We start from the raw sequence: 23,083 nt of genomic DNA on the forward strand, positions 1-23,083 counted from the left end.
TTATTCAGCTAACCTAACATACAGCAGAATAATTTCAAGAACTATAGGAGCGCTATTTTTCTTATGTCCTAGATATTTTATGGTTTTGGGGTTGTCTTTTTTTTCAAAACTTTATTTTTATGTGAATTCGTGCATTGCCTGCATGTAGGTAAGTGCACCCCTGTCATACAATGCCCCCAGAGGACAGAAGAGATTGTCGGATCCCCTGGAACTGGAGTTATGGACAGTTGTTAGCTGCCATGTGGGTGCTGGAATTTGAACTCAGGTCTTCTGCAAGAACAATGTGTTCTTAACCGCCAATCCATCTCTCCAGCCCATTTGTCTTTTTTGAGATAGGGTCTCCCGGTAGCCCCAGATGTCCTGGCGCTCACTTGGTAGACCAAGCTGACCTGGAACTCAGAGATCTGCCTGCCTCTGCCTCTCAAGTGCTGGGATTACAGGCATGTGCCACCTCCATCGGCTTTTTTTTTTTTTTTTTGGTCTTTTTGAGGTAGGATCTCTCTGTAGCCCCAGCTGACCTGGAACTTGCTATGTAGACAAGGCGAACCTAGAACTCAGATCCACCTGCCTCTGTCTGGGATCAAAGGTATGCACCCCCCACGCCCAGAAGTCCTAGTTTAAAAACAAACAAACAAAAAAAACACCAAAATACCACTAAAATTTAATGTGTTTGCCTGCAGGTATGTAAGGTGCACCACGTGCGACATGCAACGCCCACTGAAGCCAGAAGAGGGCGTCAGTTACCGCAGGATCTACTCAGCACGACGGAACCCAAATCCAGGTCACCAACAACCTGTGGCAACAGCCCCAAGTGGGTCAGGAGTAGGCCCAGACCCGACCGGAAGCCCTGGTGCACGCGCTCCTCCCCGCCGCTCCGGGGACGCGCACAGCCGTCAACGTGGTTCCACAGCCCAGGGAGCCCACCCACGCGATGAGAGGTGTGGGCACCGCAACTGCAGGCCGTACCTCCGGAACCTATAGTTAGCCCTCAAACGTGCTGGAGAGCCCAGGCGTGCGGCAGATTACACCACGCAAAACGTGAGACCCACCCATACTTAGTGCCAACCGCCCCTCTCCAACTCTGCTCGCCCTGCAGGAAGAACCCCAGCGGGGCAGGGCCTAGAGGAGCACGGGGCGGGACCTAAAGAGGCGGGGCCTGGTGTGCCCTTCCCACACAGGGGCGGGGTCTGGGCGTGCGGGGGCGGAGCCAGAACGCGCAGGGACGTGTGGGGAGCCCGCGCCGCCGCGGGGCTGACCCTAGCGCAACTACTGCTGGTGGCGTTGAGGTTGATGGCTCGGCGAGAAGGGCTGGCAGCCGCGGGCCCTGCTGTTCGTGCTGTGGCTGCCGAGGTCCCCCGCTCCAGGTCATGAGAGGTCAGGCCTTGGGAAGGGGCGCGGAGGCGGAGGGATGGCGGGGAGGAGAACTGAGGTACTGGAGGCTCGGACGTGGGTGGAGAACTCTGTCCTCAGGAATCCCGGAAGAGTTGGCGTGGACTTTTCTTCCTCCTTTTTCCCTTTTGGTGTTGCGGAGGGCAGGAGGCTGTTTATAGCAGAGACGCAGTCCTGGCCGGAGTCGCTCCCCAGAGTGAGGGAGTGGGTAGCGCGGTGGCTGCAGAGCCCCGGGCGACCCCGGCTGCGCAGTACCGGGGTAAGCAGCGAGTGCGCCTTCCACTCGCAGCTGCCCACGGCGAGTCGCTTCCTTGCCGCGAGGTCTTGCGTGCGCTGGGCACTGCGCCGTCAGCTGGATCCGCCTCTGCCACCGCGTCCCACACCCACGCCGGTTGGCGAGGGGAGCTTTTCCTGCCCACGGCCGCTTTTCTGCCCTTCCGGCCCCCGCCACACACCTGAGGGTGGCCTCTTCCTTCAGCGTAGCGACTGCGTCGCATGGGGACTCCCCATAAGTATGCCTATTTCAAAGGTATTTGGGTAACATTCTTTTGAGAGGGGAAGTAATATTCTTGGTAGCACCATTAATTACTGAAAAGCTCATTAGTATAAAATCAAGTGTGTAGTTCACCTACATAAAATGTTTATTAGTTGTCTGCGATAAGGGACTGAGATTTATTTTTTATTTTGTTTTTGCTTTTTGAGACAGGGTCTCCCTGGAGCCCCAAACTGGCCTGGAACTCGCTATGTAAACCAGGCTGCTGCGTCTGCCTCCTAGGTGCTGGGATTAAAGGCGTGAGCCACCATGCCCGACGGATTTTTTTTTCCCTCCTTCTAAGCATTACTCTTACAAAACTTAAAAATTACGTGTGTGTGCCTGTGTGTAAGTACACGCACGCGCAGTCAGAAGAAAACTAGTGGGAGTCAGTGCTCTTCCATCCTAAGTCGGTATTGAACTCAAGTCAGCACATTTGGCAGCAAGCACCTTCACTCACTGAGCCATCTCGTTCGCCCTTAGGAAACTTTTTAATGTGGAAACAACATCATAGATGTGTGCAGAATAAAATGTACGAAAGTATTCAGTATGAGCACCAGTGTTAATTGGTGGTAACTGTTGGGCAGCCATCCTTCATGACTGTTTTACTGATGCCTTTTGGCATTAGAGAAATGGAGACCTCTGAAGTTGAATAGTAAATGCTCCCCAAAATATACTTTGTACTGTAAGGAACCCCTGAGTAAGCCCAGTAACATTGTTTTGCCAGGTTAGACTTTGGGGGTGAGGGAGTGGACAGCCTTGGCAGTAACAAAGGTGGATGGAGACTAGTAAGTGATAGAAGACCTGAAAATCCATCTGTAACTGTCAGCCCCTCCTTTAGTGAGTAAAGAACACCTAACAGACCATGCATTACTTGTGTCTAACTTTTCATGTAGAATGCTTTCGCTAGTTTTTTTTTTTTCTTTTTTTTTAAGGAGACAGAGTCCTGAAACAAAGAAATCTGAGAGAAAAAGTATTCAAAGGCCATGCAAGCCAGCTGTAACCAACTACACAGTCCTCCAGGAACTGCAAGCAGTGAGGGTGCCTTAGCCTCCCAGTGTGTTCACCCATCAAGAGTAACAGAAGGTTCTTGTCTTCATTCTGGAGATGTACATATCCAAATCAACTCCATACCTAAAGAATATCCTGAAAATCCAAGCTCTAGAAATCCAAGGTTAGGTGCCCACAGCTGTACCCATGGATGTGTGCACAATCGTTTCCGGAGTCACTCCCATAGTGAAGCAAGGCTGCCCGAGGATACTGCCACAGAGTCTGGAGAACATGGAAGTGGCTCCTTCTCGGAATTCCGCTGCTGATGGCTCGGCAAGAAGAGCTGGAGGTTGTGGACCCTGCTGTTAGTGCTGTGGCTGTTGAGGACCCCGGCTCCAGGTCATGAGAGAGTCCTGAAACAAAGAAATCTGAGCGAAAAAGTATTCAAAGGCCATGCAAGCCAGCTGTAACCAATTGCACAGTCCTCCAGGAACGGCAAGCAGTGACGGTGCCTCAGCCTCCGAGTGTGTTCACCCATCAAGAATAACAGAAAGTTCTTGTCTTCATTCTGGAGATGTACATATCCAAATCAACTCCATACCTAAAGAATATCCTGAAAATCCAAGCTCTAGAAATCCAAGGTTAGGTGCCCACAGCTGTACCCATGGATGTGTGCACAATCGTTTCCGGAGTCACTCCCATAGTGAAGCAAGGCTGCCCGAGGATACTGCCACAGAGTCTGGAGAACATGGAAGTGGCTCCTTCTCGGAATTCCGCTATCTCTTCAAGTGGCTGCAAAAAAGTCTTCCTTATATTTTGATTCTGGGTATTAAACTTGTTATGCAGCATATAACAGGTAGGGAATGGTGAAACCTTGGCTTAATTTCTAAATTCATTTGTCTTTTTGTTGGTAATCTATTTTAGCCTATGTATTTTTGTATTTTGTTTTTAAAATTGTATGTTTCCTTTTTTTTTTTTTTTTGGTTTTTTTGAGACAGGGTCTCCCTGTAGCTCCAGCTGCCTGGAACTCACTCTGTAGACCAGGCTGGCCTCGAACTCACAGAGGATCCGCCTACCTCTGCCTCCCGAGTGCTAGGATTAAAGGCTTGAGCCACCACACCCGGCCTTGTATGTTTCCTTTTAATTCATATTATTACCCTATATAGTCTTGTTTGCTTTTCTGTTCTTTAAATTAACTAGAACTTATTTTCTAACAGGAATTTCTCTTGGAATTGGGCTGCTAACAACTTTTATGTATGCAAACAAAATCATTGTAAATCAGGTTTTTCTAAGAGTAAGTATAACAAGCAACTAAATTATTAACTGTTTCTCTTCAGAATTACAGAGAAGTTATTTTGAGAGAAATAAAAATAACTTGAGCAGAATAGGAAGCAACAGGATGTGTTGTAATGTCCATGGTCTGTTTAATTTCATTTTCTAAATGATTTGGAATAAATTGTCCTAATGCTTAGTTACTTTACCTTATTTCTGTTATTTGGTTCCTAATAAAACATAGACAAAAGGATTAAGAGGCATAAACTACACTTTCATCTGCTCTGAGTTAATATGAACATGCTAAGTAATCTTGTTAAAATTTTTACTTGATGTGCTTGCTATAAGATTTAAAATAAATAAGAGTATTGAATAAATGGGCATTAAGCTGTTTAGATGTCTCTTATTTAAAGAAATTAAGCTTAAGTTTTCCTATCAATGTAAAAGTCTTAATCCTATAAATCATTGGTTAAAGATAGGAAGAATTTATAAAATTTCACCTTAGGGGCATTTTTGTAAGAAGGGAGTAAAAGAAAGTACATTCTGGCTGAGTACTGTGGTGCATGCCTTTAATCCCAACACTTAGGAGGCAGAGGCAGGCAGATCTCTGAGTTCGAGGCCAGCCTGGTCCATATAGCAAGTTCCAGGCCAGCTGGGGCTACAGGGATACCCTAGTTGAAAAAGACAAAAAAATGATAGTACATTCTGATCTAGAAGTTTATATTATAGACTATTAACAGAACTTTGGTTCATGGTTTAAAACTAGTACGGGTGATGCACATAGTGGCACATGCCTTAAATCCCAGCACTCAGGAAGCTGAGGCAGAAGGGTTGCCATGAGTTCAAAGCCAGTCTCTATAAGTACCAGGTCAGCCTGAGCTATAGCGTGAGACCCTGTCTTTAAGGAAAACAACAAAACACCCAAACCAGTACAGGCTTTTTTTTTTTTTTTTTTTTTTTTTTTTTTTTTTTTTTTAAAATGTTTTGGCTTGTATGAGATTTTTTTTAATTTTATTTTTGTATGAGTGTCTTGTCTGCATGTATTAAGATTCAGCACGCACATGCACTGCCTGAGGAGGCCTGAAAGAGGAATCAGTTACCAGCCACCTTATGGATGCTGGGAACCAAACCCAGGTCCTTTTGAAGAGTGGGAAGTGCTCTTAACCCCTGAACCATTTTTCCAGCCCCTTTATACCAAAAGTGTTGGAACCAGAAGTATTTCAGGTTTTTGTTTTTTTTTTTTTAATTTTGGAAATGAATATACACACATGGGGGGGGGGTGGCTGGTAAATGAGACCCAAGTCTCATTTATGTTTTGACCTCATACAGTTTATTTATTTATTTATTTTTTTTGTCTTTTTGAGACAGGGTCTCCATGTAGTCCCAGCTGACCTGAACTCACTATGTAGCCCAGGCTGGCCTTGAACTCACAAGTATCTGCCTACCTCTGCCTCCCAAGTGCTGAGATTAAAGGTGTGCGCCACCACACCCGGCCTCATACAGTTTTTATAGGCTTTTTTTTTTTTTTTTTTTTTTTTTTTTTTTTTTTTTTTGAGACTTGGTCTCCCTGTAGCCCCAGCTGGCCTAGAACTTGTTGTGTAGACTAGGCTGGCCTTGATCTCACATACTTAAAAAGTTGCCTGATTTTTGGATCAGGATGCCCAACCTATAAAACTTTTAATTCAACTAGTCATTAGAACTTAAATTTCCAGGGGGGTAGGGGGTTGGAGAGATCGCTCAGTGGTTAAGAGCACTGACTGCTCTTACAGAGGACCCAGGTTCGATTCCCAGCACCCACATGGCAGCTAACAATTGTCCGTAACTCTGGTTCCAGGGAATTCAACACATTCTTCTGACCTCCCCAGCATTGTATGACACAGGTACACTTACATGCATGCAGGCAATACATTCAAACACATAAAAAAAAAAACCAAACAAAAAAAAAAAACCCTGAATTTCAGCAGGGTGTGTGGCACACTTCTTTAATCCCAGCACTTAGGCAAAGGCAGGTAGACCTCTCAGAGATGGAGGCCAGCCTGGTCTACATAGGAAGCCCCAGGTCAGCTAGAGCTATGGGAATCTGAGATTGGGGTCTCAAAAAAAATCAAAATAAAAAAAACCTTGGAGTTTCAGAGATTAAAATACTAAATATTTATGAACTCTGATTCATTTCTATGCACTTCTGAAATTGTTCTGTGGAAGAGGCACAAAAAAGGGAAGTACAGAGGTAAAGAGTGCTTTGGTAGGACTTTATGTCAGCTTCTAGATTTGACTTCTTTGAAACATAAGTCATATTTTTCATACGTACAGTGAAGAAACTTGTAGTTTTAAAATTTGCTTAGATATATTAAAAATTCTGTTTTGTTCAGTAGTGATATATAAAACAATGACTATGATAAAGAACAGTTTAGCAGATGGTTTATATTTTTATTAAGATTAAGCCAGAAAAACATTGTAAGTTAATGAATTGGTCATTGAATTCAAATGGTATAAATTAACACAATAGATTATAAAATTGTCTCTTTTTCAGGAAAGGTCCTCAAAGATTCAGTGTGCTTGGATACTGGTGTTCCTGGCAGGATCTTCCATTCTTTTATATTATACTTTTCATTCTCAGTCACTTTATTACAGGTAGAGATCCTAATATACCTTTTCTATCATTTATTCCATAGCACTTTGCATATGTCTTGTACACAATGATTATAGTTCCATTTTCACTGGTCTCCTTTCATGATTGACAGCTGTGACTCACAGACTTGTATCCTAAGTGCCTTAGCATAGAGCATGTGCTCAATAAGTACTTAATTTTTTTTTTTTTTAATGAGTGTTTTGCCTGTATGTGTGTTATATGCACCACGTTCATGTCTGGTACCTGCAGAGGCCAGAAGAGGGTGGGATCCCTGGAACTGTAGTTACAGTTGGTTTTGAGCCACTTTGTAGGTGTTGGGAACTGAACCTGGGTCCTTCTCCAGTTCCCAAAAACTGGATTTTTGGGGGGGGAAAGGGACAGGGGTTTAACAGGGTCTCACTGTATAGTCCAGAATGGCCTCCAATTCGAAGTCCTCCTGTCTCAACCTCCTGAGTGCTGGTAATACCACATATAGGTATATGCCAGTCATGGAGTTTTAATAAGCATTTATTTAGTATCATTATGGGCCTTTTGTTTCTAGAGATGAGTCATTAAAATATAGGTTTAGGGGCTAGAGAGATGGCTCAGTGGTAAGAGCACTTGTTGCTCTTCCAGAGAGCCGGAGCTCAATTCCTAGTAACAACATCACGCAGCTCATAACCACTTGTAACTCCAGCTCTTGGGGGATCCAACACCTCTTGCCTCTATGAGTACCTGCACTCACCCACACACATAATTAAAAATAAAAGCCAGGTGTGGTGGCACAAGTCTTTAATCACAACTTTCAGGAAGCAGAGAGCCAGCCTGGTATACGTAGTGAGTTCAGGATAGCCAGGGCTGAACAGTGAGACACCCCTCCTAATTTAAAATGCAAGGTTGAGTTTTCATGCTATGTTGGAACATTCTTAATTTTCAGCTTTAATAAGGTAGAGACCCAGTTTCAGTAGAATTGAGGCTATAGACAAATCCAGGCTATAGTGTAGGGGTGGAGAGCGTGTGATGTAAGAATGACCTCTGGGCCTGGAGGTCAGAGGTTGACCACACATACTGATCTCTCAGAGGATGAGTTTGGTTCCCAGCACCCACACTGAGCAGCTCACAACTACATATGACTCCAGTTCCAGGGGGTCTAACACCCTCTTTTGGACCCTGACGTGCAAATACATGTGCATACACATACACACACACACACACTCTCTCTCTCTCTTTAAAAATAAGTTGGGCATGGTAGTGCATACCTATAATGCCAGCAGGAGGCAAAGGCAGCAGATCTCTGAGTTCCAGGCCAGCTACATAGTGACATCCTGTGTCAATAAGTCTGAGAGAGAGAACATTTTTCAGGCTGAAGAACTGGTTTTAAGAAAAAAATTTGGTTTGCTTTATGTTAAGTATGAAATGCCTCAGCATATATACAGTTAATACTTAACCACAGGACTTGCTAGGCATAGCCTAGAATAACCAGTGAGGCCAGCTGGGCTACATGGTGATATCCTGCCTCAAAAATCACAAAACAAAAAAAGTTCATTGGACTAAACAAAACCAAACCAGGGAAAGAAGTTTAGTGAAGAGGGCCCAGTCCTGGATACGATCACAGCTACAGGAAGAATAGCAAAGGACATCTGCCACAGCAGAGCTACTACAGGAACATACTCTAGAAACATCTAGTCGAGTAGAAAGGGGCCAGCAGCAGGTGTAACTCAGTGGTAGAGCACTTAAGTGTTACATGAATATATAAAGGAGTGACAGCAAATGCAAAACCTTTATCAATACTTTTCTTGTATGTTTCACTCATAAGTTTTGATACTTTTCTCTTGGTAGCTTAATTTTCTTAAATCCTACGCTGGATCAGCTGAGCTTCTGGGAAGTTCTTTGGATTGTTGGAATTACAGACTTTATTCTGAAATTCCTTTTCATGGGTTTAAAATGCCTAATTTTATTGGTGCCTTCTTCCATCATGCCTTTTAAATCAAAGGTAAGTAACTAATGTTTATTGGAATGATATTAGCAAACCACATTAAATTTGACTTAGTCTTTTTGTTTTTTTGAGACTAGTTCTCGATAATTAGACATGTAGACCAGGCTGGCCTCGAACTCACAGAGCCGCCTGCCTCTCTCTGCCTTTCAAGTGCTGCTTAGTTTTCATTTTAAATGTCTCATAATTTAGTTTGCCAAAACAATTTTTAAAAATTTCATTTTGTTATGGGTATGCATGTGTCTACATATGGGTATATGCACAAATGTAGTTGCACACAAGGGTCAGAAGAGGGCATTGCTCCCCTGCAGGGCATTATCAATGAATACATAATTATATGTGATTAATCAGTGACTTCCCATACCAATAAAAGCTTTTAATTTTTACTTACTGCTTTTTGTTTGTTTGAGACAGGACTTATTCTGTAGCCCAAGCTTGTCTTGAAATCCAATGCAGTCTTGCTACCTCAGCCTCTGAAATGCTAGGGTTACAAGTGTGAGCCACTGCTCTGAGCTTATTAACTAAATTTTATTTTAATTAATTTATTGTGGGGCAGGAGAGATGGCGCAGCAGTTAAGAGGACTGACTGCTCTTGCAGAGGACCTGGGTTCGATTCCCAGCACCCACATGGTGGCTAACCATCTGTAGCTCTAGTTCCAGGGGATCTAATGCCTTCTTCTGATCTCTGTGGGCATTGCACAATATAAGTGCACTTACACTCATACACATTAAAAAAAAAAACCTTAAAAACCCATGGCACACTTGTGGTCTGAGGACAGCTTTTGGAAGTTAGTTCTCTCCCTCCACCATGTGGGCTTGGGGATTATCAGGCATAGTGACAAGCACCTTTTACCTAGTGAATCATCTTGCCAGCCCAACACTATGTAATGTAATCTTTACAAATACTTGGAAAGCAAGCCCATGCAATGATGATGGTATGTGATAATCAGGTTGAATGTGTCAATGTTAATCATAATTATTATGAAGTATAATTTCAGTTATTTAGTGCATCATATCATATACTCATGATGTTCTCAGTCCAGTATTAAGTATCTTGCTATGTATTTAAGTAGCTTGGGTAGCTGTATTTGTTTCCTTCCTTTTTAGGGTTACTGGTACATGCTTTTAGAAGAATTCTGTCAGTATTACCGAATTTTTGTTCCCGTACCAGTTTGGTTTCGGTACCTTATAAGCTATGGGGAGCTTGGTAATGTAACTAGATGGAGTCTTGGAATATTGCTGGCTTTACTCTACCTCATTCTAAAGGTAAGTAACATTATAAAATCATTCTGTCATGGCAGAATGATTTGTATAATAATTTTATATTACTGCTACTACTAAACTGTCTTAATGTTCATCTTCATATCACTAGTTTGAAGCAATGGTAGGTTCTGTGTCTATTCAGAACTCTAGAACATCTGCAATCCCAGCTACTAAGGAGTTTGAGGCCAGAGGATCTTGAGTTTGTCAGCCTTGGCAACTCAGCAAGACCTTCCCTCAAAAAAGAGAATGACAGGCTGGAGAGATGGCTCAGCGATTAAGAACACTAGTTGTTCTTGCAGAAGACCTGTGTTCGAATCCCAGCACCCACACGGCAGCTAACAACTGTCCATAACTCCAGTTCCAGGGGATCCGACGGTCTCTTCTGTCCTCTGCAGGCATTGCAGGGCACAGGTGTACTTACCTACATTCACGAAATACACTCATACACGTAAAATAAAAATAATATTAAAACAAACAAACAAAACCCACTGTTCTTACAGAAGATCCAGGTTCAAATCCCAGCACCCACATGGCAGCTAACAACTGTCTGTAACTCCAGTTCCAGGGGATTTGACAGACTTGTCTGACCTCCACAGGCATTTCATGACATGGGTGCACTTACCTACATGCAGGCAATACACATAAAAATGGCAAAAAAAAGGGGGGGGAGGGGGAAGACAGCTGGGTGTGGTGGCACATGCTTTTAGTCCCAGCACTTGGCAGAGGAGGTGGATCTCTGTGAGTTCCAGGCCAGCTGGGGCTACAGGGAGACCCTGTCTCAAAAAGACCCCCCCCAAAAAAAAAGGAAGACAGGAGGGCAGGAGCGATAAGGAAACCTACTTGTGGTGGGGGTGGGGTGTATGAAGGGCTTAGCCTTCCGTGTAGCTGAACAGATTCCCACATAGCATGGCATAACTAAGGGAGAAAAAGTAGACCATACCAGCCCTCTACAGTCCCGTGTATCGCACACCTAATTCTCAAACTAATGGTGTATCTTGCCCTGCTCTTTATGCCTAATCCCTTTGACTTAATCACTTTATGAAACTTTAAAATAGATACCAAAAGCATTTGAATCAAAGTTGCTGTCTTTGGCCATAGGTCTGTCTTGACAAAATTGTAAGTCTTGGTTAAGAGTTGAATCAAATTTATGAACTAGTTATTAAATATACCTGGCAAGGGAGATACCATGATCATGTAGGTGGTTTTCCCAGGGTAAGACTTATTCATTGCACTCTATGCAGAAAATAAGAGACTGCTGAGTGCTTGTCCCTGGGTAGGACACCTGTGTCAAACCTGTCACCCAGGACTCAGGGACCATTGCAGAAGAGGGGGCACAAAGACTGTAAGAGCCAGGGGTGGTAGATTATCACAAGGAAACAGTTTTCCAGGTGGCTGGGAAGTTGCACATATGAACTAACAGCAACAGTGACAGCATGCATAAGACCCATGCAAGCTCAACCCAGGCAAAAAACCAGCATAGAAGGGGGAAATGGGTAAGAAGCCCCAGCCTTAGCTGAGAAACTATTGGCAACCCATGACTATCGGGTGAGGGAGAGTTGATTTTCTAGGAAGGACTCACACTAAAGGACACTTGGGGTCACAAACTTGGCTCAGTGGGCCTTAACATATATGACAACGCATGAAATCTGGCCGGGAGAGGGGCTGTTTATGGGAGGTGCAGATCGGAGAGGGGTCTAAATATATCAAGATATATTATGAAATTTGCAAAATCGCAACTAAAAATAGGTGTTAAAGAAGTTATTTATAATTGAATTAGGTATGATAAGCAGGGAACATTTGGTTGAGAATTTAATATTTAGATTTCACCTTTGATCTTTAGGTTTAGCACATGGAGGTTTTGAATTAATAAACTGTCTCTTCCTCTTTTAGCTTTTGGACTTTTTTGGACATTTAAGAACCTTCAGACATGTTTTGCGAGTATTTTTTACCCGACCAGTAAGTACTTATTAACAGCTGAAGAACTTGTATCTTGCTTCATTCTAATTTTCTTTTAGTTTAGCAGTTTTAGAAGTAGAATTTCACAAGCTGTTTCTCTTCCATTGAGATTGTTTTCTAATTTTGGCACTTAGTGCTGTAATAATTTAGAAGGTTTAGTTTCATGATCAATTTTAAAATTTCACGTTGACAACTGCCCACTAATTATGACAGTTTTTATGTATTTGAATGCATCTGTTTGTACTTTCAAGTTCTTTGAAATTTTGGGGCTCAGGCTCAGTGATAGACACCTACCTAGCACATATAAGGAACCACAAAAACAAATCATTTGATATATGTAAGGATTTAAAATCACATCTTTAAAAATGACATGAACTTTCGTTTTTCCTTTTTGATTCCACAAATGGGGCAGTTGTGTACTTTTGTTAACACTCTAGTCCACTTTTTTGTTTGGGTTGTTTTGTTTTTGAGACAGGGTCTCTCTTGTAGCTCCAGCTGGCCTAGAACTCACTATGTAGACTAGGTTGGCCTTGATCTTACAGAAATCTGCCTGCCTCTGCTGGTATTAAAGACATGCCCTACCATGTCTGGGTTTGTATTCCACTTTTATGAACAATTTTATTTTGAGGAAAGCTCATTAGTAAAATCCATGTCCCTTGCAAATTTCCTTACTAGAGGAAATTTCCTCTTAATTCTGTATGCATAAATAAGATTCTGTAGCATGGAATTTAGCAATTAAGACTCCAGTGTCAATTAAAAATTTATCACATGACCACTGAGTCATGAGTGCAGGGATTAAAGGTGTGTGCCACCGTGGCAACCATGGTGTTTTAGCTTTACCAAGGAAATGGTAGTCACCATAAAAGTCTTCATGTAACACAGAAACTATTTTTAAAGCCTGTCAGCATATCTATAATATATTCTGTTAAGTGGCACTTTATTGAAGATAATTTGCCACCAAGATCATCTTAACAGTATCCTGACTTGTTTCTTCACCAGTCCCAAAAGAGGCTTAAGATTTTTATCCTTGAGTTTTAGTTTTGCTGCAAGAAATATAAATCATAATTTCAAAAATGGTGACACACATCTTGCTTTACTTGTTTCCATGACAACACTTGGGTATTCATAGCCAACTTTAGCCTTCATTTCTACAGAAAGCTGATCTCTTGTAACATTTTGAGTCTTCCAAGTTTCACTATTCTTAACTCTCATATCTAATGATTTAAGCTCTGCTTAATTTGGTCAAGGAGTTAAAATTTTAAAGAGATCAGAAACTTTTGGGAGGACTTAAGAATTTCTTCTAGTATGTCTGATGTTTGGGCCGACTAAATCTCCAGTGAGAAACATTTTTATTGCCATAGTGCTGGAATTGAACCCAGATATGTATTTCAAAAGCACACTTTCCACAGGAATTTAATTTAACCAGTGAAGGTCTGGATTGACTTAGAAAAATTATCTTCATAGTTCTTAAGTGGGCTTATTTGGCAGTCCTATGAAATAACATGAGTATGCATTTTATATTTTGAATCACTTCCATCTCTTAAGCCAGTTGTGTTGAATTTGAAGCACTGGATTGTTTGACAGTCCAGTGGATTTAACAGTCTTCTACAGTCCTATTATGTATTACTGATTTCACCTTGATGCAGTCATGTGGTTCTCCATATGTAGCTCAGCTGTGAAATGTTCATATCCTATGGGAAAATTTTGAAATGCCTGGTTACAGGAAGATTTGAGAAGTACAGCATCACCTATGTATTTAAGAAACAAGAAATGAAATTTGTAGCTGAACAAGTTCAACTTGTCTTCATAGAGTTATGGAGTAGCTGCCAGCAAAAGACAGTGTTCAGATGTGGATGATACTTGTTCCATATGTCAAGCTGAATTTCAGAAGCCAATTCTTCTTATTTGTCAGGTAATATTTTTAAGCAAATTATATATTGCACTTTCCTATGACTTGTGAAAATCTGTTACATGGCAATAAAAATATTTAGCAGAAGGTAGCACTCCAGATTGCACTGATAATGGTGGAGGGATGCAGTATAGACGGGCTAAATCATGTCCTTTATGTTCTGATTTTTGTACAGAGAATAGAAGAGGGAAAAAACTCAATCAGCAGTTTGGATAACAAAGCAATTAGAAAACAGGTTATTTTTTGTAACTAGATATTAGCTTTTTCTTTTCAATTTTTTTTTTTTTTTTTTTTTTCAGACAGGCTCTCCCTGTAGTCCCACCTGGCCTGGAACTCCCTGTGTAACCAGGCTGGCCTTTGATCTCACAGAGACCTGCCTGCCTCTGCCTCTGGAGTACTGAAATTAAAGGCTTCCACTACCAGGCTCAGCTGGATCCTAGTCTTGTGGCACAGTACTAGCATGTTACTAAAACATGTAGGCTCCTTGCTGTGCTTTACAGTAGTTACTAGTAAGTACTACTAAGCGCTTAAATCATCATACTTAAAGGAATCACCTAGTGGTAGTTTATTAACTTGTTAACAAGTTACTTAGCAGAGTCAGAATACTTCTAGTGGTTTTACCATTAATACCTGTCTTTGTCTCTCTTTGTTGGTCTTTTTTTTTTTTTTGGTCTTTGAGACAGGGTCTCCCTGTAGCGCCAGCTGTCCTGGAACTCACTATGTAGACCAGGCTGGCCTTGAACTCAGAGATCTGCCTGCCTCTGCCTCCTGAGTGTTGGGATTAAAGGCGTCCACCACCACGCCCAGCCTAACCCCTGTTTTTTTTTTTTTTTTTGGTCTTTGAGACAGGGCCCCCCTGTAGCCCCAGCTGTCCTGGAACTCACTATGTAGACCAGGCTGGCCTTGAACTCAGAGATCTGCCTGCCTCTGCCTCCTGAGTGTTGGGATTAAAGGCGTCCACCACCACGCCCAGCCTAACCCCTGTTTTTTTTTTTTTTTTTGGTCTTTGAGACAGGGCCCCCCTGTAGCCCCAGCTGTCCTGGAACTCACTATGTAGACCAGGCTGGCCTTGAACTCAGAGATCTGCCTGCCTCTGCCTCCTGAGTGTTGGGATTAAAGGCGTCCACCACCACGCCCAGCCTAACCCCTGTTTTTTTTTTTTTTTTTGGTCTTTGAGACAGGGCCCCCCTGTAGCCCCAGCTGTCCTGGAACTCACTATGTAGACCAGGCTGGCCTTGAACTCAGAGATCTGCCTGCCTCTGCCTCCTGAGTGTTGGGATTAAAGGCGTCCACCACCACGCCCAGCCTAACCCCTGTTTTTTTTTTTTTTTTTGGTCTTTGAGACAGGGCCCCCCTGTAGCCCCAGCTGTCCTGGAACTCACTATGTAGACCAGGCTGGCCTTGAACTCAGAGATCTGCCTGCCTCTGCCTCCTGAGTGTTGGGATTAAAGGCGTCCACCACCACGCCCAGCCTAACCCCTGTTTTTTTTTTTTTTTTTGGTCTTTGAGACAGGGCCCCCCTGTAGCCCCAGCTGTCCTGGAACTCACTATGTAGACCAGGCTGGCCTTGAACTCAGAGATCTGCCTGCCTCTGCCTCCTGAGTGTTGGGATTAAAGGCGTCCACCACCACGCCCAGCCTAACCCCTGTTTTTTTTTTTTTTTTTGGTCTTTGAGACAGGGCCCCCCTGTAGCCCCAGCTGTCCTGGAACTCACTATGTAGACCAGGCTGGCCTTGAACTCAGAGATCTGCCTGCCTCTGCCTCCTGAGTGTTGGGATTAAAGGCGTCCACCACCACGCCCAGCCTAACCCCTGTTTTTTTTTTTTTTTTTGGTCTTTGAGACAGGGCCCCCCTGTAGCCCCAGCTGTCCTGGAACTCACTATGTAGACCAGGCTGGCCTTGAACTCAGAGATCTGCCTGCCTCTGCCTCCTGAGTGTTGGGATTAAAGGCGTCCACCACCACGCCCAGCCTAACCCCTGTTTTTTTTTTTTTTTTTGGTCTTTGAGACAGGGCCCCCCTGTAGCCCCAGCTGTCCTGGAACTCACTATGTAGACCAGGCTGGCCTTGAACTCAGAGATCTGCCTGCCTCTGCCTCCTGAGTGTTGGGATTAAAGGCGTCCACCACCACGCCCAGCCTAACCCCTGTTTTTTTTTTTTTTTTTGGTCTTTGAGACAGGGCCCCCCTGTAGCCCCAGCTGTCCTGGAACTCACTATGTAGACCAGGCTGGCCTTGAACTCAGAGATCTGCCTGCCTCTGCCTCCTGAGTGTTGGGATTAAAGGCGTCCACCACCACGCCCAGCCTAACCCCTGTTTTTTTTTTTTTTTTTGGTCTTTGAGACAGGGCCCCCCTGTAGCCCCAGCTGTCCTGGAACTCACTATGTAGACCAGGCTGGCCTTGAACTCAGAGATCTGCCTGCCTCTGCCTCCTGAGTGTTGGGATTAAAGGCGTCCACCACCACGCCCAGCCTAACCCCTGTTTTTTTTTTTTTTTTTGGTCTTTGAGACAGGGCCCCCCTGTAGCCCCAGCTGTCCTGGAACTCACTATGTAGACCAGGCTGGCCTTGAACTCAGAGATCTGCCTGCCTCTGCCTCCTGAGTGTTGGGATTAAAGGCGTCCACCACCACGCCCAGCCTAACCCCTGTTTTTTTTTTTTTTTTTGGTCTTTGAGACAGGGCCCCCCTGTAGCCCCAGCTGTCCTGGAACTCACTATGTAGACCAGGCTGGCCTTGAACTCAGAGATCTGCCTGCCTCTGCCTCCTGAGTGTTGGGATTAAAGGCGTCCACCACCACGCCCAGCCTAACCCCTGTTTTTTTTTTTTTTTTTGGTCTTTGAGACAGGGCCCCCCTGTAGCCCCAGCTGTCCTGGAACTCACTATGTAGACCAGGCTGGCCTTGAACTCAGAGATCTGCCTGCCTCTGCCTCCTGAGTGTTGGGATTAAAGGCGTCCACCACCACGCCCAGCCTAACCCCTGTTTTTTTTTTTTTTTTTGGTCTTTGAGACAGGGCCCCCCTGTAGCCCCAGCTGTCCTGGAACTCACTATGTAGACCAGGCTGGCCTTGAACTCAGAGATCTGCCTGCCTCTGCCTCCTGAGTGTTGGGATTAAAGGCGTCCACCACCACGCCCAGCCTAACCCCTGTTTTTTTTTTTTTTTTTGGTCTTTGAGACAGGGCCCCCCTGTAGCCCCAGCTGTCCTGGAACTCACTATGTAGACCAGGCTGGCCTTGAACTCAGAGATCTGCCTGCCTCTGCCTCCTGAGTGTTGGGATTAAAGGCGTCCACCACCACGCCCAGCCTAACCCCTGTTTTTTTTTTTTTTTTTGGTCTTTGAGACAGGGCCCCCCTGTAGCCCCAGCTGTCCTGGAACTCACTATGTAGACCAGGCTGGCCTTGAACTCAGAGATCTGCCTGCCTCTGCCTCCTGAGTGTTGGGATTAAAGGCGTCCACCACCACGCCCAGCCTAACCCCTGTTTTTTTTTTTTTTTTTGGTCTTTGAGACAGGGCCCCCCTGTAGCCCCAGCTGTCCTGGAACTCACTATGTAGACCAGGCTGGCCTTGAACTCAGAGATCTGCCTGCCTCTGCCTCCTGAGTGTTGGGATTAAAGGCGTCCACCACCACGCCCAGCCTAACCCCTGTTTTTTTTTTTTTTTTTGGTCTTTGAGACAGGGCCCCCCTGTAGCCCCAGCTGTCCTGGAACTCACTATGTAGACCAGGCTGGCCTTGAACTCAGAGATCTGCCTGCCTCTGCCTCCTGAGTGTTGGGATTAAAGGCGTCCACCACCACGCCCAGCCTAACCCCTGTTTTTTTTTTTTTTTTTGGTCTTTGAGACAGGGCCCCCCTGTAGCCCCAGCTGTCCTGGAACTCACTATGTAGACCAGGCTGGCCTTGAACTCAGAGATCTGCCTGCCTCTGCCTCCTGAGTGTTGGGATTAAAGGCGTCCACCACCACGCCCAGCCTAACCACTGTCTTTTTTTTTTTTTTAATTCTTTTTTATTTTTATTTTATGTATATAAATGTATTGCCTGCATGTAAGTAAGCACACCCATGTCGTGCTATGCCCACGAAGGACAGAAGAGGTCATCGGATCCCCTGGAACTAGAGTTACAGTTGTTAGGTGTACATGTGGTTACGTGTGGGTGCTGGGATTCGAACCTGGGTCTTCTGCAAGAACAACCAGTGTTCTTACCACTGAGCCATCTCTCCAGCCCAACCACTGTCTTTTAAATATGTCATACATTTTCTGTTTTCCTTATTTGTAAATTGCTGAGATTAAATCCTTTTCAACTTTAGAGTATGATCCTCTACACTTTGTAAGTATCAAGTATAATGTAAAATGTTTATCAAGTATAAAATCTGGTTCTTAATTTCTTTACAGCACATATTTTGTGAAGAATGTATTACCTTGTGGTTTAACAGAGAGAAAACATGTCCACTATGCAGAACTGTGATTTCAGATCGTATAAACAAATGGAAAGATGGAGCTACTTCATCGCACCTTCAGATATACTGAATTGTATGAACTGTTAGGGCCGCAAAACACTAACTTTATTCAGTTACAGTAACTATTGATAAAGGTGATAAAGGTCTTTATCATAATTAGTTTCCAGGACTAGAAAAAAATGTTTCCAAATGGTTTTAGACTATCGCAAGACTTGTTTGTATTCCAAGAACCCTGTTTTAAAAGTATATATTCAGCTTAATGAATATGCAATATTTATTCAACCTAATTGACAGGAAATTACAAGGTTTCTCGTTAGATTTTGGTCTTTTTGAAATGGGCTCCCTGTAGCCCCAGCTGGCCTAGAACTATGTTGACCAGGCTGGCCTGGATCTCAGAGATCTGCCTCCCGAGTGCTGGGATAAAAGTTGTGCGCAATCATGCCCAGTGTAATTGCAGTTTTAACTGTAAATGTGTTTTCTTGTTGATGGTACCAAAACAGCAATTAGACACTAGAACTAGCAGTTTTAAAGGAGTTCAGATGTTCTTTTCTGGCATTGTTTTTAGACTAAAGATTTTTTTAATAGTATTTTAAGATAAATGGTATCTGAAGTAATTTTCTTCAGCAGAGTTTTATAGCTCCCATTCTAAAAATGCTTAAAATTTTCATAAAGTATGTATTTTTAAATGAAAGTTCCAAATGCTATATTTTACCTATAAAAATCACATTTTCTAAGTGAAGATTTACTGAGGATGATATATTTTAATACTGTATTATTCTCTATAGCATGGTTAGTAATCAGTGAGAATAAATGATTCAGATCTGTGGACCTCTTGCATGCTTCTTGCCACCATCTGTAGTGTTCGTGGTCTTGCCTTTTGTGTAGTGTCATATAATACCTTGAAGAGCTATTAAAATATTAAGATGGGGGCTGGAGAGATGGCTCAGCAGTTAAGAGCACTGGCAATTCCCTGCACCTACATGGCAGCTAACAACTGTCCTAAATCTAGTTCCAGGGAATCTGACGCCCTCATCTGACTTCTGTGGGCACTGAACAACACTGGTGCTCTTAATATACATGCAGCAAAACACTCATACATATAAAATTAAACATTTTTAAAAAAACATTAAAATGATTTATAGGGACTGGGATAGCTCAGAAGTTTTAGAAACTTCATACCTGAATTACAAAAGCTTGCACTCAGGGATGGGATTATAGTTCACTGGTGGGAATATTAATTAGCATGGAAGATATCCTGGCTGAAATCTCTTAACACTCAGGAGAAAAGGGAAAAACAAAACAACCTGCATTGAGGGCAAGCCATGTTTGGGTAGTGAGGTCAGTTCATAGCTGGATGATTTCTGTAGAGTTGTGGAAGTGAGGCCCTTTTTTTTTCTTCGAATCTGAAATCTCTAAGGGATGTCTAAAGAGCTGCTAAATTTAGCTCACAAGGCTTCTGCCGATTCCTTTATCAGTAACAAGGAAAAATAGTGGGAAGGGCAAGTTAGAAGACAAGGAAGAAAAATTTGCAGTATTAGGACAGGCTAAACGAGCACATGGATTAGACAGCTGACCAACTACTGCAGGTGAATTCATGCCTGCATAGCTACAATGACGACAAAGCAACAGGAAAAATGTAACTTTTCCTCCTAGGTAAACTGCCAGGTTTTAAGTTGAACTGTTTTTAATCATTCAGTTATATTTAATTTTCTTACCTACTAATAATCACTGAATATCTGAACAAGCTTAGATCACTTTCCTGTTTTTTGTTTTTGCTTTTTTTTTTTTTTTTTTTCAGTCTTTTGAGACAGGGTCTTCCTGTAGCCCCAGCTGGCCTGGAACTCACTGTGTAGACCAGGCTGTCCCTGAACTCACAGAGATCCACCTGAGATCCACCTGCCTCTGCCTCCCAAGTGCTGGGATTAAAGGCATGCACCACTGCCATGCAGGGCCCTGCAGCCTTGTTTCTTGATATGAATAAATGAAGTTTGTGGAGGGTTTTCTGGAAGGCAGTGAATTAAAAACAGCAAATGGGAAGGGCGGACATGGCAATGCTCAGGAAGCTGGTAACAAAGATTAAGAGATAAGCCAGCCTGATCTACATAGTGAGACCCTGTTTCCAAAAACTGAAATAACTCAGTGGGTAAAGGTGCTTGCTGCCAAGCTTGATGACCCAAATTTGATCGCCGGAACCCACATGATGGAAGAAGAGAACCAACTCCTACAAGTTGTCATCTGACCTCCACATGTGCTATGGTGCATGGATATGTGTGCACATAAAATAAATTTTACAAAATTGGGGGCGGGGGCAGTTGATAGGGTTTCTCTGTAGTTCCAGCTAGCCTAGAACTCATTATGTAGACCATGCTGACCTCAACCTCGTACACACTTGCCTGTCTCTACCTCCTGAGTGCTGTGTTTAAAGTTGTGTGCCACTACACCAAGCTAAAAACAATTTTTTGAAGCCAGGCATGGTGGCACACACCTTTAATCCCAGCACTTGGGAGGCAGAGGCAGGCAGATCTCTGAGTTCAAGGCTGGCCTGGTCTACATAGTGAGTTCCAGGATAGCTGGGGCTACAAGGAAACCCTGCCTCAAAAAAAAACAAAAAAAAATTTTTTGAACAGATAATGTATTAAGATTATGCCATTCATTATCGATAATGAACTGGAGACATTTCTCTATCACCTCAAAGGAAGGAGATCACAGCTCTAAAACTCTAATTCTGTGAATTCAGATAATGCCCTCTAAACAACTACTGTACCAGCATTGAGAAATGTTTACCAGGGCTAGGTGTGGCTGCACACACCTTTAATATCAGCACTCGGGAGGCAGAAGCAGGCAGATCTCCGTGAGATGGAAGCAAGCCTGGCCTACATTGGGAGTTCCAGGCCAGCTACAGCTACAGGGAGACTGTGTCTCTGTGTGTCTTTCACACACACACACACACACACACACACACACACACACACACAAAACCAAAGGGGAAAAAAATTCTACCTGAGACTGAGACTGTTGTACTGCTAGAGATCTTGCTAACCATGTATGAGGCCCCAATTGAGCTGAGGTTCAGTCCCCAGCACACCAAAAAAAGGGAGAGATACTACCATATTTTATAGAACAGAACTTCAGGGCTGGTGAGGAACTGAGTTTGATTCCCAGGACCTACATGGTGGAAGGAGAAAGTGGATTCCATACGCTGTCCTCTGACTTCTACAAGCATGCCACAGCATGAGCCCACCCACCCACACACCTATGGACCCACATGGCAGCTAACAACTCTATAATTCCAGATCCAGGAGATCTAATGCCCTTTCTGTGGGCATTGCATTATATGCATGCAGACAAAACACTCATACACGTAAAATAAAAATATTTTTTTTAAAAGACGGTAACATCAGGGGAAGAACTTTTGTACACCTTAGTAGGTTTGATGTAAAGGCCTCATAGATAGGTCATTACACAGTGGCCATCTTAGATACAACACATGAACTAATTTGTGCACTACATTTTGTACATAAGCATCACATTATCAAAGATAACTATAAGGTATAGCTGAATAGTTAATTATTAGTACAACAAAGTATTCCTAATATTCCGTTTATGAAACTAGCTTCCACATAGCTTGTTGCATGAATGTTTTTTAAAAGCAAACAATTTAAGCTGGGCATGGTGGTACACACCTTTGATCCTAGTACTTGGGAGGCAGAGGCAAGTGGATCTCTGTAAGATTGAGGCCAACCTGGTCTACATAGTTGCAGGGCAGCTGGGGCTTCAGGGAGACCCTGTCTCAACCAAAAAATAATAAAAGCAAACAAGTCAAGCCTTTTCAGTAACAAAGGTGTGTAACATCTAATACATAAGGTCAACACTAAAATTTGTTATATACTTAAATACCTCTAATTTCTCAGGAGAAAGTTTTTAAACTCATTCTTTCATATATAAGTTTATTAAATGAGGACATGATCACATTAATGAAAAAGAACTGTACACCTGATATGTATACATTAAATATGTATTTTAAACTAAATATGTGTACTAACTCTTCCTCTCTTCAAGGCAATAAAAAAATCACTTTTATTTTATGTTCTTTCAAATTTGCATTTAATTTCTATTTACAATCATTCAATCTGAAATCAAATACAGTGAACTAAATACAAGGAGAAAAGCAGAAAAGGTGTTACCCTCATAGCACTCCTAATAAGGCAGCTGAAGAAGTTATTTACTTTTATAGATGCAAAGCCAACTTGGGGTAGGAGAAACATAGTTTAAGGAGCAAATACAAATAGAAACCCATCTTTTAAATGCTACTTGAGAATCAGGTGAGATAATACTTGTGCTGTAGTGTTAAGAATCACATGAGAATAGTACTACATTAATCTACAACAGACCACAGGTCATGTGTGACAAATACATTATGATTGCTTTGTCCAGCGTGCTAGTGTCTGCTCCTAAAACAAAAGGTATATGTTTTGGATACTGACATTTTCACTTGAGATACCATTTTCAAACCCTCAAAATCCATTCTTCACAAATTCAACATTTCTCATGGGAATAATATTAGATCTAGCCCTTGTAAGCTAGGAAATACACAACTGATTAAAAAAAAAAAAAAAAAGGTTGGGCCCTTTTTAAAGTATAAAATCCAAGCCACAAGGATTTATAATGTAAAAAAATGTCTTTTATAATCTTTTATTACCTTAAATAAAAAACGCTGATTTTTT

General features: G+C 42.9%; 1 protein-coding gene and 1 non-coding gene across 2 annotated transcripts; both read left to right on the top strand.

Annotated features, from left to right (window-relative positions):
* Positions 1–3,352: 3,352 nt before the first annotated feature.
* On the top strand, positions 3,353–19,187 carry Rnft1 (ring finger protein, transmembrane 1). The gene is made up of 8 exons (XM_008842658.2): positions 3,353–3,767; positions 4,129–4,205; positions 6,714–6,814; positions 8,631–8,784; positions 9,892–10,050; positions 11,938–12,003; positions 13,814–13,915; positions 18,295–19,187. The coding sequence occupies exons 1-8, from the start codon at positions 3,365–3,367 to the stop codon at positions 18,427–18,429; spliced, it is 1,197 nt and encodes a 398-aa protein (XP_008840880.1). The 5' UTR covers positions 3,353–3,364; the 3' UTR covers positions 18,430–19,187.
* Positions 11,209–11,374, top strand: LOC115071964. Its single transcript, XR_003851033.1, has one exon. It is a non-coding gene; the product is annotated as a U1 spliceosomal RNA (small nuclear RNA).
* Positions 19,188–23,083: the final 3,896 nt, after the last annotated feature.

Source organism: Nannospalax galili, unplaced genomic scaffold, assembly GCF_000622305.1.
Source record: "Nannospalax galili isolate Female #2095 unplaced genomic scaffold, S.galili_v1.0 scaffold879, whole genome shotgun sequence".
Taxonomy (NCBI): domain Eukaryota; kingdom Metazoa; phylum Chordata; class Mammalia; order Rodentia; family Spalacidae; genus Nannospalax; species Nannospalax galili.

Coding starts and splice junctions, on each gene's coding strand:
- Rnft1 (XM_008842658.2), top strand. CDS start 3,365: ATGCAAGCCAGCTGTAACCAATTGCACAGTCCTCCAGGAACGGCAAGC. Junction 12,004..13,813: donor GAGTATTTTTTACCCGACCA/GTAAGTACTTAT, acceptor TTGTCTTCATAG/AGTTATGGAGTAGCTGCCAG. Junction 13,916..18,294: donor CAATTCTTCTTATTTGTCAG/GTAATATTTTTA, acceptor ATTTCTTTACAG/CACATATTTTGTGAAGAATG.